Source organism: Zosterops lateralis (assembly GCF_965231275.1).
Source record: "Zosterops lateralis genome assembly, chromosome: 1".
Classification (NCBI taxonomy): domain Eukaryota; kingdom Metazoa; phylum Chordata; class Aves; order Passeriformes; family Zosteropidae; genus Zosterops; species Zosterops lateralis.
In genome coordinates, this window is record NC_139762.1 from 128,557,277 (window position 1) to 128,575,364 (window position 18,088).

General features: G+C 37.9%; 1 protein-coding gene across 10 annotated transcripts in view; it reads right to left on the reverse strand.

The window, feature by feature from the left end:
• Positions 1 to 18,088, reverse strand: part of VPS13B (vacuolar protein sorting 13 homolog B) — a 438,627-nt gene that overhangs the window by 44,799 nt on the left and 375,740 nt on the right. For all 10 annotated transcript variants that reach the window (XM_083871399.1, XM_083871402.1, XM_083871397.1 and 7 more), the window contains 4 exons: positions 17,887 to 18,083; positions 10,236 to 10,417; positions 8,108 to 8,457; positions 1,699 to 1,860 (listed from right to left, as the gene is read on the reverse strand). In XM_083871399.1, coding sequence (XP_083727525.1) covers positions 1,699 to 1,860; positions 8,108 to 8,457; positions 10,236 to 10,417; positions 17,887 to 18,083 — 891 coding nt within the window. The remainder of the gene's footprint in view (positions 1 to 1,698; positions 1,861 to 8,107; positions 8,458 to 10,235; positions 10,418 to 17,886; positions 18,084 to 18,088) is intronic.

Below are 18,088 nucleotides of genomic sequence, written 5' to 3' on the forward strand. Positions count from 1 at the left end.
CTCTAACACAACCAAAGGGAATTACAACACCTGTAACCCAATGTCACCTGATGAGTGAGGATCCTGTCTTACACTCTGACACGTGCCCAGTTGCACAGAGCACAGCCACCACTTGGTTTGCTCACCTGTGGGATGGGGCATCACAGGCATTTTGTGTGTTTGAGAAAACATGTCTTTTTTAAAAACATGGAAAGGGACAAACAATACTCCAGAGTCCTCAAAGTCTTCAAAGGTCTCTATCTGTCACTGTTACACCAGCACACACTTTTTATAACAGCTCCTCAGTTGCTGGGCTAAAATGGTCCTTTATTAGCTTGGCTTCCTCTTAACTTAAGCCCTGACTTCAGTGTCAACTGCAATTGTTTACTCTGGCAGATTTTGCTCTGCACAGATTACCACATTCATGTAAAATTCAGTAGTTTTGCATATCCATCAGCTGACATGTGAATGAAAATCACAGTAAATCTGCCATCTCTGCCTCCCAGTGTCACTTGAAACTTGTAAGCAGTGAAAGTGGGCACAACTCCTGTTTAGAATTACCATTCAAAATTCGCCTTCTTTCTCACATGCTAAGACGGGTATTTTCTAGGGCTCTAGAGGAGTTAGGAACTCCCATTCACTACATTCCTCTCAAGATCTGTTAAAATTTTAGTAATTTTTCAGGGCAGGACTACTACTCAGCAAATGGGGTGGCACAGGTCTGCAGTTTCCTACTCAGCAGGAGCTGGGTGTATACTAAGAGAAGAAATGGGTTTGCTGTTTCATAAACACTTTTAAAATTAGATTTAAGTTCTTGTTCTGTCTTGAATTAAGATGAGAAGCCTATTTTTCACCACCACCCAAGTGCTGGTCTCCTCTCCCAAGTAACAAGTAATAGGACAAGAGGAAATGGCCTCAAGTTGTGCCAGGAAGGTTTAGATTGTATATTAGGAAAAGTTGCTTCATGGTAAGGGCTGTCAAGCATTGGAACAGGCTGCCCAGGGAATGGCTGAGTCATCATCCCTGAAAGTCTTTAAAAGATATGTAGATGTGGCACTTAGGGACATGGTTTAGTGGTAGACTTGGCAGTACTGGGTTGGGCTCAATGATTTTAAAGGTCTTTCCAACTTAAATGATTCCATAGTTTCATTTAAATACTTCCTGTTGACAGTTTAGAAGTATTTTATGACAGTTTCAGTGTTTATCCTTAAACAAAAATCCAATAACCCAGAAACTGTATTACTTAAACTATATAAGTGGGGCGTTTCTGACAATTTCAAATCTTTTCTAAGGCAAGCACTATGTTGAGAGCTTTGTCCAGTTTGACCCTGTTCTGCAAACAATTTCAGTGAACAGATGCTTCTGGTAAAAACAATTGGTTAAAAAAATTCCCCAAACCTCTAATGAACATCTCAGAGAACACGGATCACTTAGTTATAGAAACCTGGCAAGCTGTCTTTCCTTTTTTCAGAAGCTTCACACAACTGCTTTGTTTTACCAAAAGTGCACATCCAGTTCTACCCTTGAGTAACTTTTAAAGACTTCTGGCTTTCCTCACACTTTGTTTACCTTTTCTCTGTGTTGCAGCCCCAGTGTGTGACTCCTGAAGGAACTGGAGCTTTAGAGATAGTTGAGACCACAGAGCAAACCGAAGAGTTGGTGCATAAAGCTACCATCAGCTTTAGCAAATGCTGCCCTGGAAGGCTGTTTCTGACATACCTGTGGGGACTTGTGCGAGCGCCAGCTGTACTGGTGACTGTGGAGAGTAGCCAGCAAAATATTCTCATCAGTATCCACCTGGCCAAACCTCAGCGTCTCTTGGGTATCATTACAGATCACGAAATGGCTGAAGACAAACTCCTCTGCCTCAGGGCATTGGTTCTGAAAGGAAAGGGATATGAAAGCCAGTAAGAATCAATGTCAGTTCCAGGACATTTGGCAGCTGCCTGCTCAGTGGCGACTGTTACAACACAGAAATGCAAGATCTCTTCCCGTAGCTTTGGCCTCATAGTAATCTCTGCAAAATCTAGTTTCTGGGTTGACAAAATATATCCTAAAACTTATAATATTTTATGTTTCTGTAATGCAAATTTTAAACTTAATTTTTTAAGTCGAGCAAAAAAACTTCAACATTAAATTCTGTGGGAAATGACATTACATAGGGCAGACAGAGTACAACAAGCTGAGTAGAGAGGCATGAAGAGGTTTCTCAGTGCTTGACAACTAAGCTCTCAAGCCAACAGGCTTACAACTCCTCCTCCCCAGCCTCTGCTTCTACTTTGAAATATTGCTGTGGATCAGCTGAAGACACCCTCCTTCTTGACACCACAGTACTTGAAAAGACAACTAAAGAAAAAAAGGAGACATGAGGAGAGTATTTTCACAGCTCCATGAGGCTAGTTTGAAAATGCATCATGCCATTTAATAGGAAAAAAAAATGGGTTTTAAAAGTATTTTAGATTTTACAGTATTTTTTCTCCAATATCCTTCCATCCCTCACTTTCTGCTTTTTGTCTGGCTGCTTGTCACTCTGTTGACACTATGAGACTATATGATAGTCATAAACATTGCCACAGCTACAGGTCTTCTACCCCTGAAGGCAGGAACTCTAATCCCCTGTATGGGAGAGGTCAAAGTGTGACTGACAATTTGATTTGGAGATCATCTCTCATACATTTCTGCCCTAGTCACAAGTGGGCTGGCACCTTCCACTTACAAGCAACTATCTAGCAACTGCAACAATTACTCAAAGAAATCAACACTTGGATAGTCTTTACGCAATCTAAAGGTTCTAATGCAAAATATTCATCTTCTTGTGGGTTTTGTTACCTCTTATTGACCCATCTTTCCTAGCACATTGTTACGACAATATTTTTCTGTTGATTGGTTTCCCTCCTCATAACCTAGCTCAGCTAGTTGTTTCTCATTCTTTCTTCCCATGACGTTTTCTTTAACTTATGGAACCTCCATGGTTTTTGAGAGCTGATTCTGCTTCCCCTCCTTGCTCTCTCAGTGGGTCTTTTAAATGGACATTACAAAGCTAGCACCTTCCCTGCCTCTTATCATATGGATCCCTTAGCTCTTTGATAACGATGAGCCTGGAAGCCTGCAGAAATTTAGAGATCAAACAAAAGGGAGAGGAATATTTCCTATAGATCCCTATGCAGCCTTAGTTATCCTTGAAAACCAGTTTGGTACATTGCTTGTAGCAGATCACTGGGTGATGCACATGGAAGTTTTTCTGAGAAGTGAAGTGTACAAGGTATGTCCAGTTTAGCATCCTTGAATAACCAGTTCACAACTGGTTACTCCAGAAGAACCTAAGGTGAATCTACAGGCAGAATCACAGGATGTCTGGGGCTAGACAGGATTTCTGGAGGTCACCTAGTCCAATGCCCCTGCTAAAGCAGGTACACCTGGAGCAAGCTGCACAGGATCCCATACAGGCAGCTTTTAAATATCTCCACAGAAGGAGAGTGACTCCACAACCTCTCTGGGCAATCTGTTCCAGTGACTAGTCACCCTCACAGTAAAGATATTTTCCATGATGCTTAGTCTGTTTCAGTTTATGTCTGTTGCCTCTTTGTCCTTAATCATGGCAGGTTGCAATTCCTTTTGTAACTGAATGTCAGAATGATTGCCTGAGAGTGTTTGTGCAAATACTATTGACCCTAAGAATATTTTAGCATGAGAATATTTAGATTAAAGCTTCTTCCAAATAATCTCATTACTTCTTCTGCATAAGATCAGGTATCTTTGTGAAACAGGGGTCAGGTGAGCATAACCAAAACTGCACTTCTTCCAAGCAGCAAAACTCTCTACAGAGCAGTATCTCTGTATCACATTCAGTAGCAGATCTGAGTGTGCTAAAGGCTGACATTTACAGTGCCCCTTCAGAGTGCGGAGTTTATTTTGGCATTTTCCAGTGGAGGATCTATGACTTTTTACTGTCAAGCTGCCATACCCACATACCCCTAAGTCTACCACAAATATATATATATATATATATTCCTGTTACAGCTTTGCAGAATGTTCTTTTTAAAAGGGAGGATTTGCTATCCACAGAGCTCAGCATGTTGTTAGAGTCAAACCTATACACAACCCCAGGGGAATTAAACAAAAGCTTTTTCTTTTCACTCCAATATATTTTCTTGCTGATTACACAGAGATTGAGAGAACAATGCCATAAGATGACAAACTTCCTTCTTTTTACCTTACTAGCGAACTTATTTCAAGTAAGTAAACACAAGCTGTAGGGTTTTGCATTTCCCAGATGGAAAAGAGAATCTAGAGAGCTTTTGGCATGCATAGAACTTCTAAATTCTGCTTGGGGAGTTTTATCCTCTCAGGTATTATTAATACACTTGCACACATTTTGGTGCTGATGAATGATTGCCATTAATCATGAGTCTTGAAAGCCAGATTTGCTACTACAATCCAATGCTTTTAACAACAACAGTTCTCAAAGTTAAGTTAAGGAGGTATTTTAGGCTCCATTTTATAATAGTTTCAAAGTTTTAACCAAGGAAACACCAAGATTTGCATAACAGGGCATTGCTCTGTGCTGCCAGGCTTAGAAGAAAGTTACTGATGCTGCCAGTCTTGATAAAAACAGATGACTAAAGGAACATCAAGGAAGCCTGAGGATGCTTTAGCTCAGTGTGGCAACTATGCACTGACACCTGTGCTTCTCTGTCCTCGGGGATCTGCAGCAGCACCCTGTACCCATCACAGGGAACTGGACCCCACATTGCTGTTGAAGTCTGACAGTAGAACCATCCAGTGTAAGCAGAAAAGGAGAAAAAAAAAGAAAGTCATCAAAAGGATGGAGTGAAGAAAGCTTGATTGATAAAAGAATGTCTAGAGAAACCAGGCACAATAAAACCAAATAGAACCAGGCCATTTGTGTGGTAATGATGCTGAAGGGCTGAATGATGACTCCAGGAGCTGAAAACACCTAAGTGTGGATTAGGAAAACAATCCTCTCTGAATTAAAACAGCAAATCAAAAGAATCAGCAAAAGATTAACAGCCTGAATAAGATACAGATTAGGGTCAATTCCTGGGGGACAATTTCCTGCTCCTCTTTAGATCATTTTTCAGCTGTTCTTTTCTCTCAGAGAGGCCTGGAAAGTGTCTCTCCTTTATTGGTCTTTCAAATATTTTGTGAATTCTGTTCAGAGAGGGAGAAAAACATCCCACATAATACTACTCACCAGGCCTTCCCTGTCTCAGGACTTTTTGCTTGTGTCTTAGCTCACAGCTATTTCAAAGCATTTCTGGATCTGGAAAAAACCCACACCATAAAAGCCTAGGCCTCTTTATATGCACAAAGTTATCTTCTTTGTGCTTCACAAGCTACCGAAGACTTGTGCAAGCTGTTTCTCTCCCTCTCATGTACACACAGACACACACACACACACTCTGTCACCTAGTAATGTTTTTTTTCCACAGAAAGTCTTTAGCAATTTATCTCCCTTGGAGCCCCTCTAAGAGAAATGAACATTTTCCTTAGGATTCTTTAAACTTCACTCTCATAGTAATGTCCTGGCCTTTTCATCTAGAAACCTTCTGTATCCTTTTCCCTTTGTTCTTTGTGCTTATTGTAGAAAGATGGGGAAACTACTGTGATCACAGATGTCATTTTGACTGATCCCAGCTCATTAAGAAAAGTTACCAACAGAGAGGTTAAGCACCATGCAAACCTTGAGAAAAGTTCTAGTGGTCTAAACCAGTTTTAGAACAGGAGCTTTTCTAACTTCGGAGAAGTTTGGGAGAACAGTTGCAATGTGAGACCACAAGGGAATAGCTTTTTCTCAGAAATAACACTTTGTACCATACCTGGGGAGCTGTTTTCTCAGATGACCCTCTATCTCTAGATATCTCAAAGCACTAAGGCTGTAAATTCATGAAGGCTTAAATGCCCAAACAAAGGGAAAAAAAATATCACACACTCCACCACTCTACCAATGTATATTCACAGGAGACATGCATTTCTATCTCAATTGACAGTCGCTGTGTTATTATTAAATAATAAAACCAAATTAATAACAATATTGAAATTCCTTGCCTAGGTCTTTAATTATTAAACCCATTACTCTAGCTTTGTATTTAGATGTGCATTAGCCAGTTACTGCTTGTAGTTAAACAGAGATTTCAGATTAGACAGTGAAATATGCCAAAAGGGGAAACTGTTTTTAAAAAGTGCTAATCCTCTCAGATTTTCAGCGTGTGACTTAGAAGTATAAAGCCTGGTATTTTTTAAGCTTAATGTACTTTAAAAATGTTCACCATTACTTAATTAAAAAACAAAACAAACAAACAAAAAAAACCCAACAAAAAAACCCCCAACCAGACAATAACAAAACCAACAAAAATCCATCCAACAACCATCAGTTCATATCTAGGAAGCAAAGACACTGACAGAGGCTTTTGTTAATTCTGAACTCCTGAAAAAAGGTGCATGGCCGAATTATTTCATGCTTCATCTGTCTGTCTGCTGACTCCAACATCACTTGGTGCAGATTTTAATCCAGTAAAAAATATGTGGAGAATTCAAATAACTCTGCCTGGTTATTAAATTCATGCTTCCAGTTGTAGCATTTATACTGCATTTTGTGTGAACAGCAAACATCAAACAATGCTTATTATTGGGAAATGTATTCCCTCCCTGTTCAGGGCATGCCAACCCCCTCAAACTGGAGGTAAAGTCACATAAACACCATCTTGGCAACAATTAATTTAATAAGCCATTTTGAACCCACTTGCGCGTTAACCGTTCCCTAATTTCAAAGCGATGCAAGTTTTTAATCTCAAATACTCTGGGCTAGATACCCACCACATCAGAACATGGTGGCAAGTACCCCTGACATGGGAGGAAACGAGAAAATTACAGCAACAATTACAGAAGTATATCCTCCTGTGGCTCATGTTAACATTGCCAAATCCATGTATAAATCAGTACCAACTATTCATAGAATGTACCTGTCAGCAATATACCATGCAACATATGGCTCTACTTAATCAAATATACAATTCCATTTTTTCAGCTCAGAATATTCCTCCAAGGCACAGAGTAGTCAGTCAGTCAGTCACACTGTGATGTGGTTTAAAACATTTAAATATTTATGCACCGTATTTTATTTATATGTATAGCTATGTCTGAGAGATCTTTTTTTTCCCCATCCTAAGAGGAAGCTGACCTTTCTGAAGGCCATTTTGCAGTAGTTGCCACACATGTCTTAGATGAGGGACTAGTACTAAGTTAGAAATATTTCGGGTATAAACAGCCTACCAAGGACTCTCTTATACTTTCTATGTTTGTTTTTTATTAAAAGCATTGTTCAAAATATGACAAAAAACAGAAATTGGAGCTACAAAGATTTTTGTTCACATTGATATTTGAGCCAGCTGTGAAGATTTAAATCACACTAGATCTTGTTTTATGAATGTCCTTTTGCAACAAGAAAACCATGGAATGCCCTTAAAAAAGAATTTTTTGATATAAAACAGATGTTTTATCCTTTTTGGGGGGCTTTGTTATTGTAGTGCCATGATAGGTAATTAATTCCCAGGCTCCACATAGGTCTTCAGGCAGATGAAGAGAATGATTTGATTTCAAGGCTATAGTGGAGTAAGGGAATTACAGGCCTTTGAGGGGTCATTGCAGAAGCAAGTTTCTTACACTGGGGCTGGCTTCAGCCATTAATGCTGCTTGCACAGAATGTAATGTGAAACCAGTGTTGAACTTCAATAAGGATTGAAGTAGTAGCTGGAAACAATATGTGCTGTTGCTCAGACTGAGCTGAGCTGATGTATCATGTGGCACTCACCTTTTCATAAATTAATGGAATATTTTGCATTTCAAGACCAGGGCTTTGTATATTCTGATACAAATCCATGTAGTTTCACTGAACCTCAGGCCATTCTGGTTACATTTACCTTTACATACTTTCGCCCTAATTTTCATTGCTGTCACAGAATTAATATTTATTAGGAAAAAACAATTTCACTATAAGTTAAGGCATTTACATCTTGAAATATCTTTAATGAAAGCAGTTGATATTCTAATTTGCTATTGAATTAATCACAATAGCTACATTTTTTTCCTCGTTACTGTGTTTGCATACCTGTTGCCAAGCTTGAATTGCTGTATTTAGAGAATGAAGTGCATATTGGCCAAAGCTGATGAAAATGGGGTCAACCATTATCGTGCAGTCGAACAGCCGTCCTGCTGTGCTGCTGGAAACAGCAATCTGCCCCCAGATTTTGAAAGGTTTCACAACACTCTGCATGGTCACATTTCGACACTCCAGAAGTTTACAGTCAGCTTGAGTCGAAAACTGGATCTCCTGGAACACTGACTCATCATTCCACTGACGAAGATATACATGAGGCTCACCAAAGGAAACTATCATGTATTCTAGTTCAGATGGCATGTTCTTATCAGATAAAAATGGCTGAAGAAACTTTGGTGGTGCTGAAAAGTAAAAGAACAAACAACACTAGAACATCACCATTGCTGCATTCTTTATGTTTTTGTAAATTGTGTTTTTACTGCTTGTATGTAAGATGAAAACAAGTAAATTTATCAAAGAGTTGACATTTCTGAAATCTGAAATGAATCCTGTTCACACTGTTTGTTAGATGTAAAACAGTATCATAATTAATAGCAGCTGCAAACAAAAAGTATCTGCAAACCAAAACCTTTTCATGGTAGATAAACCAGCCAGTGAAACTGCTTTACCCACACACTGCTCAATGCTTCAGATTGCCACCTATTTGGAACAGGGACCATATTTGTGTGTGAATTTTTGCTACAGTGGTGTATATGATATTCCACACATAGCACATTACAAACATAATAAAAATGAGCAATGCAGTATTTGCTGACATGTGACTGTGCAGGCCAACAGGCTCCACACTGGAAGTTGCCTTTGTTGCAATTATGGACAGTTCAAGACCACAAACCCACTGAAATGTGACATACTACCCCATAATACTAGGAATGAAACAAAGCAGTATCCTGAGACTAAAGCATGAGAAATGCATCACAAAAAAGATTTTATCGTGTCCGCTGAAGTCTCAGTCGTGCAAAGTGCTGAGCACTGAGGCAGCAGACCCTGCAAGGCACGTACACCCCTTGCGTAACATTAGGCATGCGAATATTTCCATTGATGTTATTATTTATGTTGCTGGAACTACTCACATGCTTAAATTAGCATATGCTCTAGTGCTTTACAGATTTGGAACCAAAACACTCATCCCTATCCAGGATCAAGCCCTGTTATTCTACAAACTGTAATGGATGTAACAAGTTTTGTGCTCCCTTTGTGTATAACATAGCACAAAGGAGCACCAAAACTTAAGGCCTTTAGATGCTATAACAACAGTAACAACAGCATAAACTCAGTCATTGTTGGGAAATAAAACAGCTGTGTTTGATTTTAATCTGATTTTTGCCTTTCCCGGTGTATGTAATTTTAAAGACTGAGCATGTGGAATTGGACTGTAATAGTGAGGAAGATTATGTACTGATAGAGGTAGCTGACAGAGAAGAAATTATTTGCTAGTCATTGAATGTCAGTCTTGGTATGATTTGATAATGAATAAATTATAATACTTGCAGAAACACAAAAACTACACACAAAGCAAGCTGTCCCTGTCAAAATTATCCAAGAAGTTTGCCCATCTTCCATATAAAGCATTCCTGGCATTTGAAAATCAGACAATAATCTAAAGATCTCCTGGAATGTATTTGCCATTAATGCAATGACAGAGAGCATTGAACAAAACCAGATGTAGCTCCAAAAGTGATCATAACTGAAATAACTTAAATCTGCCGTTCTCAGAGCTCTTCCAAGGAATTTTTACTAAGCGGGTTGCAAAATCTTCAAGTATTTTAACAGTACTGTTAATACACTGGAAAATGTAAAAGATCAAATTCATTCACTAAGATGGCTCAGAAGTGAAGTGGCACCTGCTGTCCCTAATCAGACTACGGAGAACAGACGGCTTCTACAGTTACCCGTTCCCGGGGCAGGAAGGGGCTGCTCTCCCAGCCTCACTGTGCACAGGCTCAGTGCACAAAAGTCATCAGTCCCACCCTGAAGCCTGTGCCACTGGTGGCTGTTTGTGATGGCTTCTTTCAAGAATGACTGTTTGAATGAGGAAATGGGGACTATACAGAACAGGAGAGTGGTTAAGCAGCATCTATGAACTGTGTGTTTTTATTATTCCACATAAAGCAGTACATACCAGTGCCCAGTTGATCAAGGTGATGGCATAGGTGGACTTCCAAACAGGTAAACTGGATCAACACACTTAGTGACGGCACAAACCAAGGAGTAAAACAGGAGTCAACCCTGGTACAGGCTGCTAATGCCATGGGGGTCACGAGCTGATCGCAGGCGCTTTGGGAGCCAGATTCACTTTCTGAGCTGCAGAAGGAAGATAACAAAGTGGCACTTCAGCACTTCCAGCATTTTGCATATTTACAGTAGGAATTGAGGACGTTTCACACTCATTTTCTGACACAGATAACATCATAACTGCTAATGCCAGTGTCTGTACTTTTTCCAAAGCAGACCGTATCAGGTAAGATTGCAATCCATCCATGCTTTTTGTCAAACTACATTTTCAATTTACAAATACTCGAACCACAAACCCAAAGCCTATTTGCAGAAAATAAAACCAAAATATGCCAGGTATCTTATATTGTTGAAATAGCTGAACAGAGTACATTATCATTATTAAAACTATAAGAATGAAATTAAAGTTCATGTGGTCAAGAGAATGGCTTGGTTTTTTCCACTTGATTTTAAGGAACTCAACTTGCAAACATTGAACTACTTCTATGTATGAACCCCTAGTCTTTGTAAGCTTTATTTCTTTTGCACTTCTCACTCTAAAATCATAATTCAAAAATAATCTCCAAGTATTACAAGATCAGTCTGGAGCCCTTTACTAGCATCTATTATAACATATTAACTATACATTTAGATTGCCAACCCCCTGATTTTTTTTCATAACTGTGCTCCTAACACCATGAATTTCCAAGCATTATCTTTCAGTCTCTTGAGAGAAACTAACGCTACATCACAATCTTATAAGCTGCTAAGACACCACAGAAGTACAAATAAACTTTCTAATTTAGCCAAAACTAACCTTAATGTTCATTATTCTCACTCCCTTTGACATTTGGCTCTCAAGAGTTTTAGTTTAAAAATTTAGACTTGATTCAAGAGAATTACAACCACATCCTCAGTCAAATACTGATGAATAAAGACATTTAAAAATAAATGTCTTTATTTTTAAAATAAAAATGAAAGATGGACTAAGGTCAGCTTAGTATTTTGATCAAAAAGTCATTAGTTTTTTATAAAGCACCATAAATCCACTTCCATTAACATTTTAAAGATATTTTAAATTCAAACCTAAGTTCAGATTTGAACAATGGCTTTCCAAGCAACATACCTTAAAAGCTTTTAGGAACAGATTTTTCACCATGCAATGTGTTTTAATTCAAAATTATGCACAAATATAGTAGGTACTCAAAATGTTTAGCTGCAAATGTAGGGAATTCCATGGATAAATAAATTTATCAGTATTATTTAGTGTTGCAGTAACGATCTAGTATAGTATTTATTTACAGAGCTCAAATCCAACTTAAGACCTGTGGACATAAAATACAGCAATAAAAGCCAGCTAAGATTAGCTAATTATCAAAAAATCATGACAGCATATTAAGAATAGGACAGTAAAGTATGAAAGGTAAATGACTTAATCAGAATTTTAAGCTTTCCTGTGCTTCTTCACCTGTTAAAATTCCAAAAACAGTGTTGTAAGCCTTTTGAGAACTGGCACCTTTGGAAATAAAATTATTTTTTGTGTTCACATGATAAAATATCTATGGGACTGGATAACAGTGAAATAGGATGCTTTACTTTGCTCTGCCATGGATATTTCTTAGATTGCTGGAACAAGGGAAGGAAGCAAATCCAAAAGGATAAAAATTCATATGCTGATTTAGACAACTAAGTACTTTTGAATCTGCAAAACTGGTTAGTTCTCTCAAAGTAACTATTAATATTTTAAGATTTTTTGCTCATTGCATTTTGATTAGAAACAGAAATTCAGGAATATACAAAATGAAAACAGTTTTCTCTTGGGGTAGATGAGTGCAAACAAATGCTAACCAAACTATGAAGAACTTAAAAAATTAATTGCACCTTGGTATTCTGAATTAAGACTTAATTTCATGAACAGCTGTAACACTGATTGCAGTAAAGAGGAAGGCTGTTTATTTCTGATATTTATTTCTGAAATTTGAGGTTAATTTTGAAAATATGTATTTCTTTTCCTCAGAAACCTATTTCTTGACTCATCTATCAGTGAATAAGCATTTTTATTTCTTTTGATATATTTTGAAGATGCATATTTTCATAGAGTAAAAACCAAACAAAACCTTCCAATTTCTTATTTAGTCAAATTTTATATATCTGCTTTTTATTCTTTGAGCATTTTACCATGGTGAAACTTTTGTAATTTCTCACTCATAAACACCATAATGACAGAGCAACAGAACATGCTTGATGCAGAAGGAAATGTGGCAGGACCTTCACACCAGGGAGATAATGTAAAGCATTTAGCCATATTTTTCTCCATTTTTTTCTGACCCACAAGCAACAGACCATACAGAGATAATACTCAGCAATTTAAAATGTTGGGAATAAAAAGATTCAAAGCTGCTCTTGTCTCCTGATGGAGTCACCCTAGAAATCAAAAAGGCCCAACACTGAAACCCTGCAAAATTCAGAGTCCAACAAGATGCTTAAAAACTTAAAAACTAGAGAGAAACAGCAAATGAGGGTGGTTTGTGTTGCCCCATGGGAGACAGAACTGACCTTGCATCCTCTTCCCTGTGAGGGAGGGACAAGTGCTGGCAGTGGAGGACAGGGAGGAGCAGGATAGTGCATCCTAAACCAAAGTCTAGAAGGTAAAGTCTCTACAGAGAGAAAATAGCCTTCTAGGAACCATCCGAAAAGCAATGCAACAAGGACCTTTCATCACTGTTTTCCCATCTTCTCAGACTTTTTATGAAGTGTAATTGTTTTATCTGTAATTGTGAAGGGGTCCATTTGATTTTTACTCAACCAGAAACCATATTCAGAATTATAGCCCCCATGTCATTATGAAAGTAAGAAGACAGTAACAGTATACACCAGCTACAGTACAAAATACACTAAAAGCAGCAAATTGTTGTAGTATTTTCTTTAAAAAACCCAACTGTAATAAAAAGTCATAATATAAATATACGGTTTTTAAAGAGGAACTGTAGCCACTACCATGACCCTTTGATTTTAAACTGAATCTCATTTATGCTTTTTGTATAGGTAGACTTCCATCAGACCTGCAGCACTGCCACTTTCTCCTTTGACTTTGCAGAGAGCACAACAATAAAAAACCCCACAGCCCTTTATCACATGCTGTGCATGAACAGCAAATAAAGTAGTATTAACTGAAAAGAAAGGAAAAGTTCTATTAAGTCTTGGTGAAGGACAGTAGGAGCATTAATATCAGAAGAAGATGTGATTGTGAAACCAAAATTTGTTCATCAAGTGAATACAATATAAAAACACCCCCACATTTCTTGGCTACCTTGGGGCTACAAAACAAAGTGTAGACTGTCCACAATTTTGCATCTGTGAAAGAAGAGGAAGAACCAAATTCTATTGCTTTGGGTTTGGCACATCATACTAAAGGAGGAATGTGGCAAAATCAGAGGAAATTAAAAATAAAACTGACCTAACTTTATTACCAGATTTTTTTTCCTTTCTATTTTTTTTAACTGCTGGGAAATATCAAAATATTTTAAATGGAAAATACCTATATTTGAAGTCATACAAATTACGATATTTCACATCATGCAAAGTAGCTCAAGTTAAACTTATGGCAACTGAGAACAATGACTAAGCAATGACCTGCATTATTCTTGTTATTTTAAGAGAAGAATATTTAAACCAAAACTGTCATTTGTGATGAAACTACAACATTGGAAAATATCCACTGGGAAGAAGAAAGAGACCACTTAACTCATTTAATTTATGACTCAAATGCTGGTCTGAACCCAAATTGTTAGAGGTCAAAATACAGTACATCATTTACTTTGAATAAAAGCTGAAACAATTAGCAAGAAACATGATCATGATTCCTCACTTGCATTTTTAAAAAGTAGCAATTTAAGGCTTATTTAAAAGTTTTTGTACTTGTTTCATGGTTTGTATCTTAAGGCACTTTCAATTACTATTTTACATTAGTGTGTCATTAATTATAAAAATACTGTTTAAATTATACAGAAGATGCACAAATATACAAAACATCTTGTAATGTAACCCATTTAAACAAAAAAATTATAAATCATTCCCAACCAAACCAGGAAGGGACTTCAGTGTCTCACCAACCAAACAGAGCTTAAAAAGTAATTTCAATTATGATTTGTTAGTCCTGCAACAGGCAAATGCAACCCATAAAAATAATTCATTCTGTGATAATTTCCTAGTAATCCCCTTCCATAAACAGTCATTTATGCTATATACGATTTTTTTCACAAACACTGTACTACATCCCCAAAGAGATGTTAAATTATTTCACTTAGCACTTCAAATTTGTTCATTCATTGAATAAACTTTCATAAATGTTCATGCAAACCTTATACATACACAGAAATAATGAACGGGATACAAAATTCTCAAAAATAAACAACATACATGTATATATTATGCCCTTTGCCAGATAGGTCCTTGATTTTTATACTTCCAGTTAGTTCCTGATCAATCTCAGAAGAGCTTGCACACCACAGGATTTGAATTATGTCATCTTTGCATATTCCCATATTCACTGCTGGTTGCTCTATTTCACTCTGCCAGCTACTGCTCATCATATCAACTGAATCCACATCTTCTCACAAACCTTGTTGTTTTCCTGTCACATGAGACACCTAAACTTCATACCTTATAACCAATGTTAGGAATCAGTAATAAAGTACTAAACCGCAACGGATCAGCTCTCTACGATTAATAATTAGCATATCACAGAGGTTACCACAAAAAAACCCACAAACTCTGCAGAATTTTAAGGAAAAAAAATATTATCATTGAGCAGCAGCTGCATGCATATGGCAGTGGTTAGAGTATGACCCAAAATGCAACACCAAACTAAGAAGATAAACTTCAACAAGACTAAGCAGTTTTATACCTTGCAATTAATAGTTTATTATAATTGCTAATCAACCATACAGTCACAGCATGTAATGAATGTCAAATCATCATGAGTGTTAAGGAAAACTGAGGTTCAACTTTTATACAGCCTTTCTTACTCTCACAGTTCCCTCACTGTTAGAATTCCCTGGTTTAACACTCAGCACTGGCATTAAGCCTTGAGGCTCTTCCCACAGGTCTGCAAAATCCCACATCAAATGCCGACTTTAGGAACAAGACTGTGACATTTACCACAACATGGTCACTGTCTCTCTCTCAAAATCAAGAAAGTCTGGCATTTTTTGGTTAAGTAGAATCTAGAACATATTTCAGAGTGCTTTGTGAGAAGAAATTATCCATACCAGCAGCAGTATGTTTAATGAAGCCACAGTTTCAGCAAAGTTACTGCCAACGAGGACTTCCTATAGGTCACTAAACGTCTGGAAAGGTTTGTCTTCTCTGCAAGTCCACAGTTTCTGTCAACACCTGCTACACAAGGCTTCCCTTTAACAGAACATGATCCCTTAGGGCTTAACCATTACTTTAAATTTGTTCTGTAGCTGTAACCATACACATTCAGTTCTTGAGCACTGTCTCAAAACCTCCAGGTCAGTGACATGTCGCTGGCATGTTTGGTCTGTCTCCAAGAAAATGCCACTGTGCCTCAAACATTGTAGCTCAAAATCTCATATCTGAGGAACAACAGCTCTTGTTTTGACCCATTAAGTTTTTCTGAGAAGGATCACTACAGACTGGTCAGGACAACTTCTACACCAGTCCTTCCTGCAGCCATCTTTAAGAAAAGCTTTCAGATCCTTGTGCAGTTAACTGCAAATGCTTCAGTTTAATTCCTGTTTTTTCTGAACTATTACAGCTCATTAGCTTATCAGAGCTCCCTGAATGAAACATTGCATATAGTGATAAAACCTATTTCACCAGAAAACAATAAACATGACTACAGTGCTAAATGGCTTGATGAAAAAATCTACTAAATTTCACTACATCATTTCCAGTTCTCACCGAGTTCACATTTCTGTGGTGTTAAGCTGACCAGGAAGGCAATTCTGCCGGGGTCCCACATTCAGAGGAATTAACCTTGTCTAAAACACTTAACTTCTCAATGATGAAAATGCATTCTTTCACAATTAACATCAAGAAATCATTTCCAACATGATACTATTAATGGAAACCAGATGTTTAAATTTCTTCATTGATTTTGTTAGCCATGCTCATATTCCCTGATTTCTCAGAAATCTGTAGCTTTATGCAACACGTACATGGATGCTACATACTCATTGAAGCCTGGGTTCATAAACAAGCAGCAAGAATCAGCAAATGATCCAAGAGAGTAATTTTTGGTTTGCTCTAAACATAAAATGTTAAGCAGGTCTTTTGTTGTGGTTTGAAAGCAAAATGAATGAGAGGCTCCAAGTCAGAGATATAATTTAATAAGAAGAAAGGTAAAAAGGTAAAAGTAAAATAAAATAAATACAATAACACAAAGGATCACTGACAGAGTCAGAATACAACCTGAGCAGGATGGTGGAAGCAGCCCAGGTGAGGTGCTCTTCCTGAAGCAGTGATCCTGTAGAGAGGTCTGGGAGCTCTGCTCCTCTGGGAATCCAGTGGATAAGTGCTACTTGCACTGTCCCAAATCCCAGCTTATATCCAGGTGAGAATGCTTGGCTCCTCCCCCTGGGCAGAGCATCTCACAATAGCATGAGAAGTGTGAAATGGGTCCTTGATGGCCCATTAACAGAGATAACCCCTGGAGGGAGTTACCTGTGACTCATGGGCCATTAGCAGAAGACATCTCAAAAGTCATTAGCAGAAAACACCCCAAAGGCGTTAATGGGCCATTAGCAGAAAAAGGCAGGGGGCTTGGGAAAACACTAGCCCACCTGGTTTCAACAGTTCATGAAGATGGTGATAGAATAAATACTTTGTGTACATCCTACACTGCAACCCAGGACATCTTTGAAAGCAATTCCACTGGTATTTCTGGGCAGAACTTGTATTAATTTCTTTTACTCTACATATTAACCAAAATGGAATGAATGCAGAGTGACTATCTGTCATTGCACAGTGTTTCTAGCTGTAAACATAATGAAAAATGGATCCCCAGTGTTTAAAAACACTGATTAAATTTTTTTTTCCTGTTAGCATAGTAAGCAATCTGTGTGAATAATAATACAATACTATTGTTATTGTAACATTTTGTTCAATAGCTTTAAACCAGTCATTGACTTGCACTGAGGAGAGAATCAAGGTGATGTGTAGGTATTGCATGAAAGAAGAATGTTTACTACTATACTATAGAATGGATTGCACCTAAGCCTTCTTTTATTAATTAGCTGATTTTACTGCCTCATGCAGCAGAGGTCTCAGGATGTGTTTATCTGCACTTTTCAGTAAACCTTGCATTTAGAAAATGGATGGTCATGATGTTGCCAGGCTGCCTATTAACCTAAAGGAAAGCTCTTTTTGTGCACAGTCCAAGCTCACGTGAAGGTGAGCTTCAGTCTGAACCTCGCACAGGACAAACTCCTCTTATCACATATAAAAAAAGTTTCTTAATTTCTAAGTCTCTTGAAACAGATTTCTCACGAGTGCAGCATTAGATGTCTTTTTCCCTTCTCCTTCAAAATTACCTTTGGTCATCAGCCACGTTCTGGCTGCTGTTGAGGACAATCCTCCAAAGGTCAGAGGCTATGAGCTCCTTCTGATCATTGACAAGGCCGATACTGGGTAGCTGAAGTTCACAGACTTTGCTTTCTGACAGACTGAACTCCCGGAATGCAACAAATGATTTCTGAAGCTCATCCCAGTACTCCAAGCTGCAAGGAATCTGTC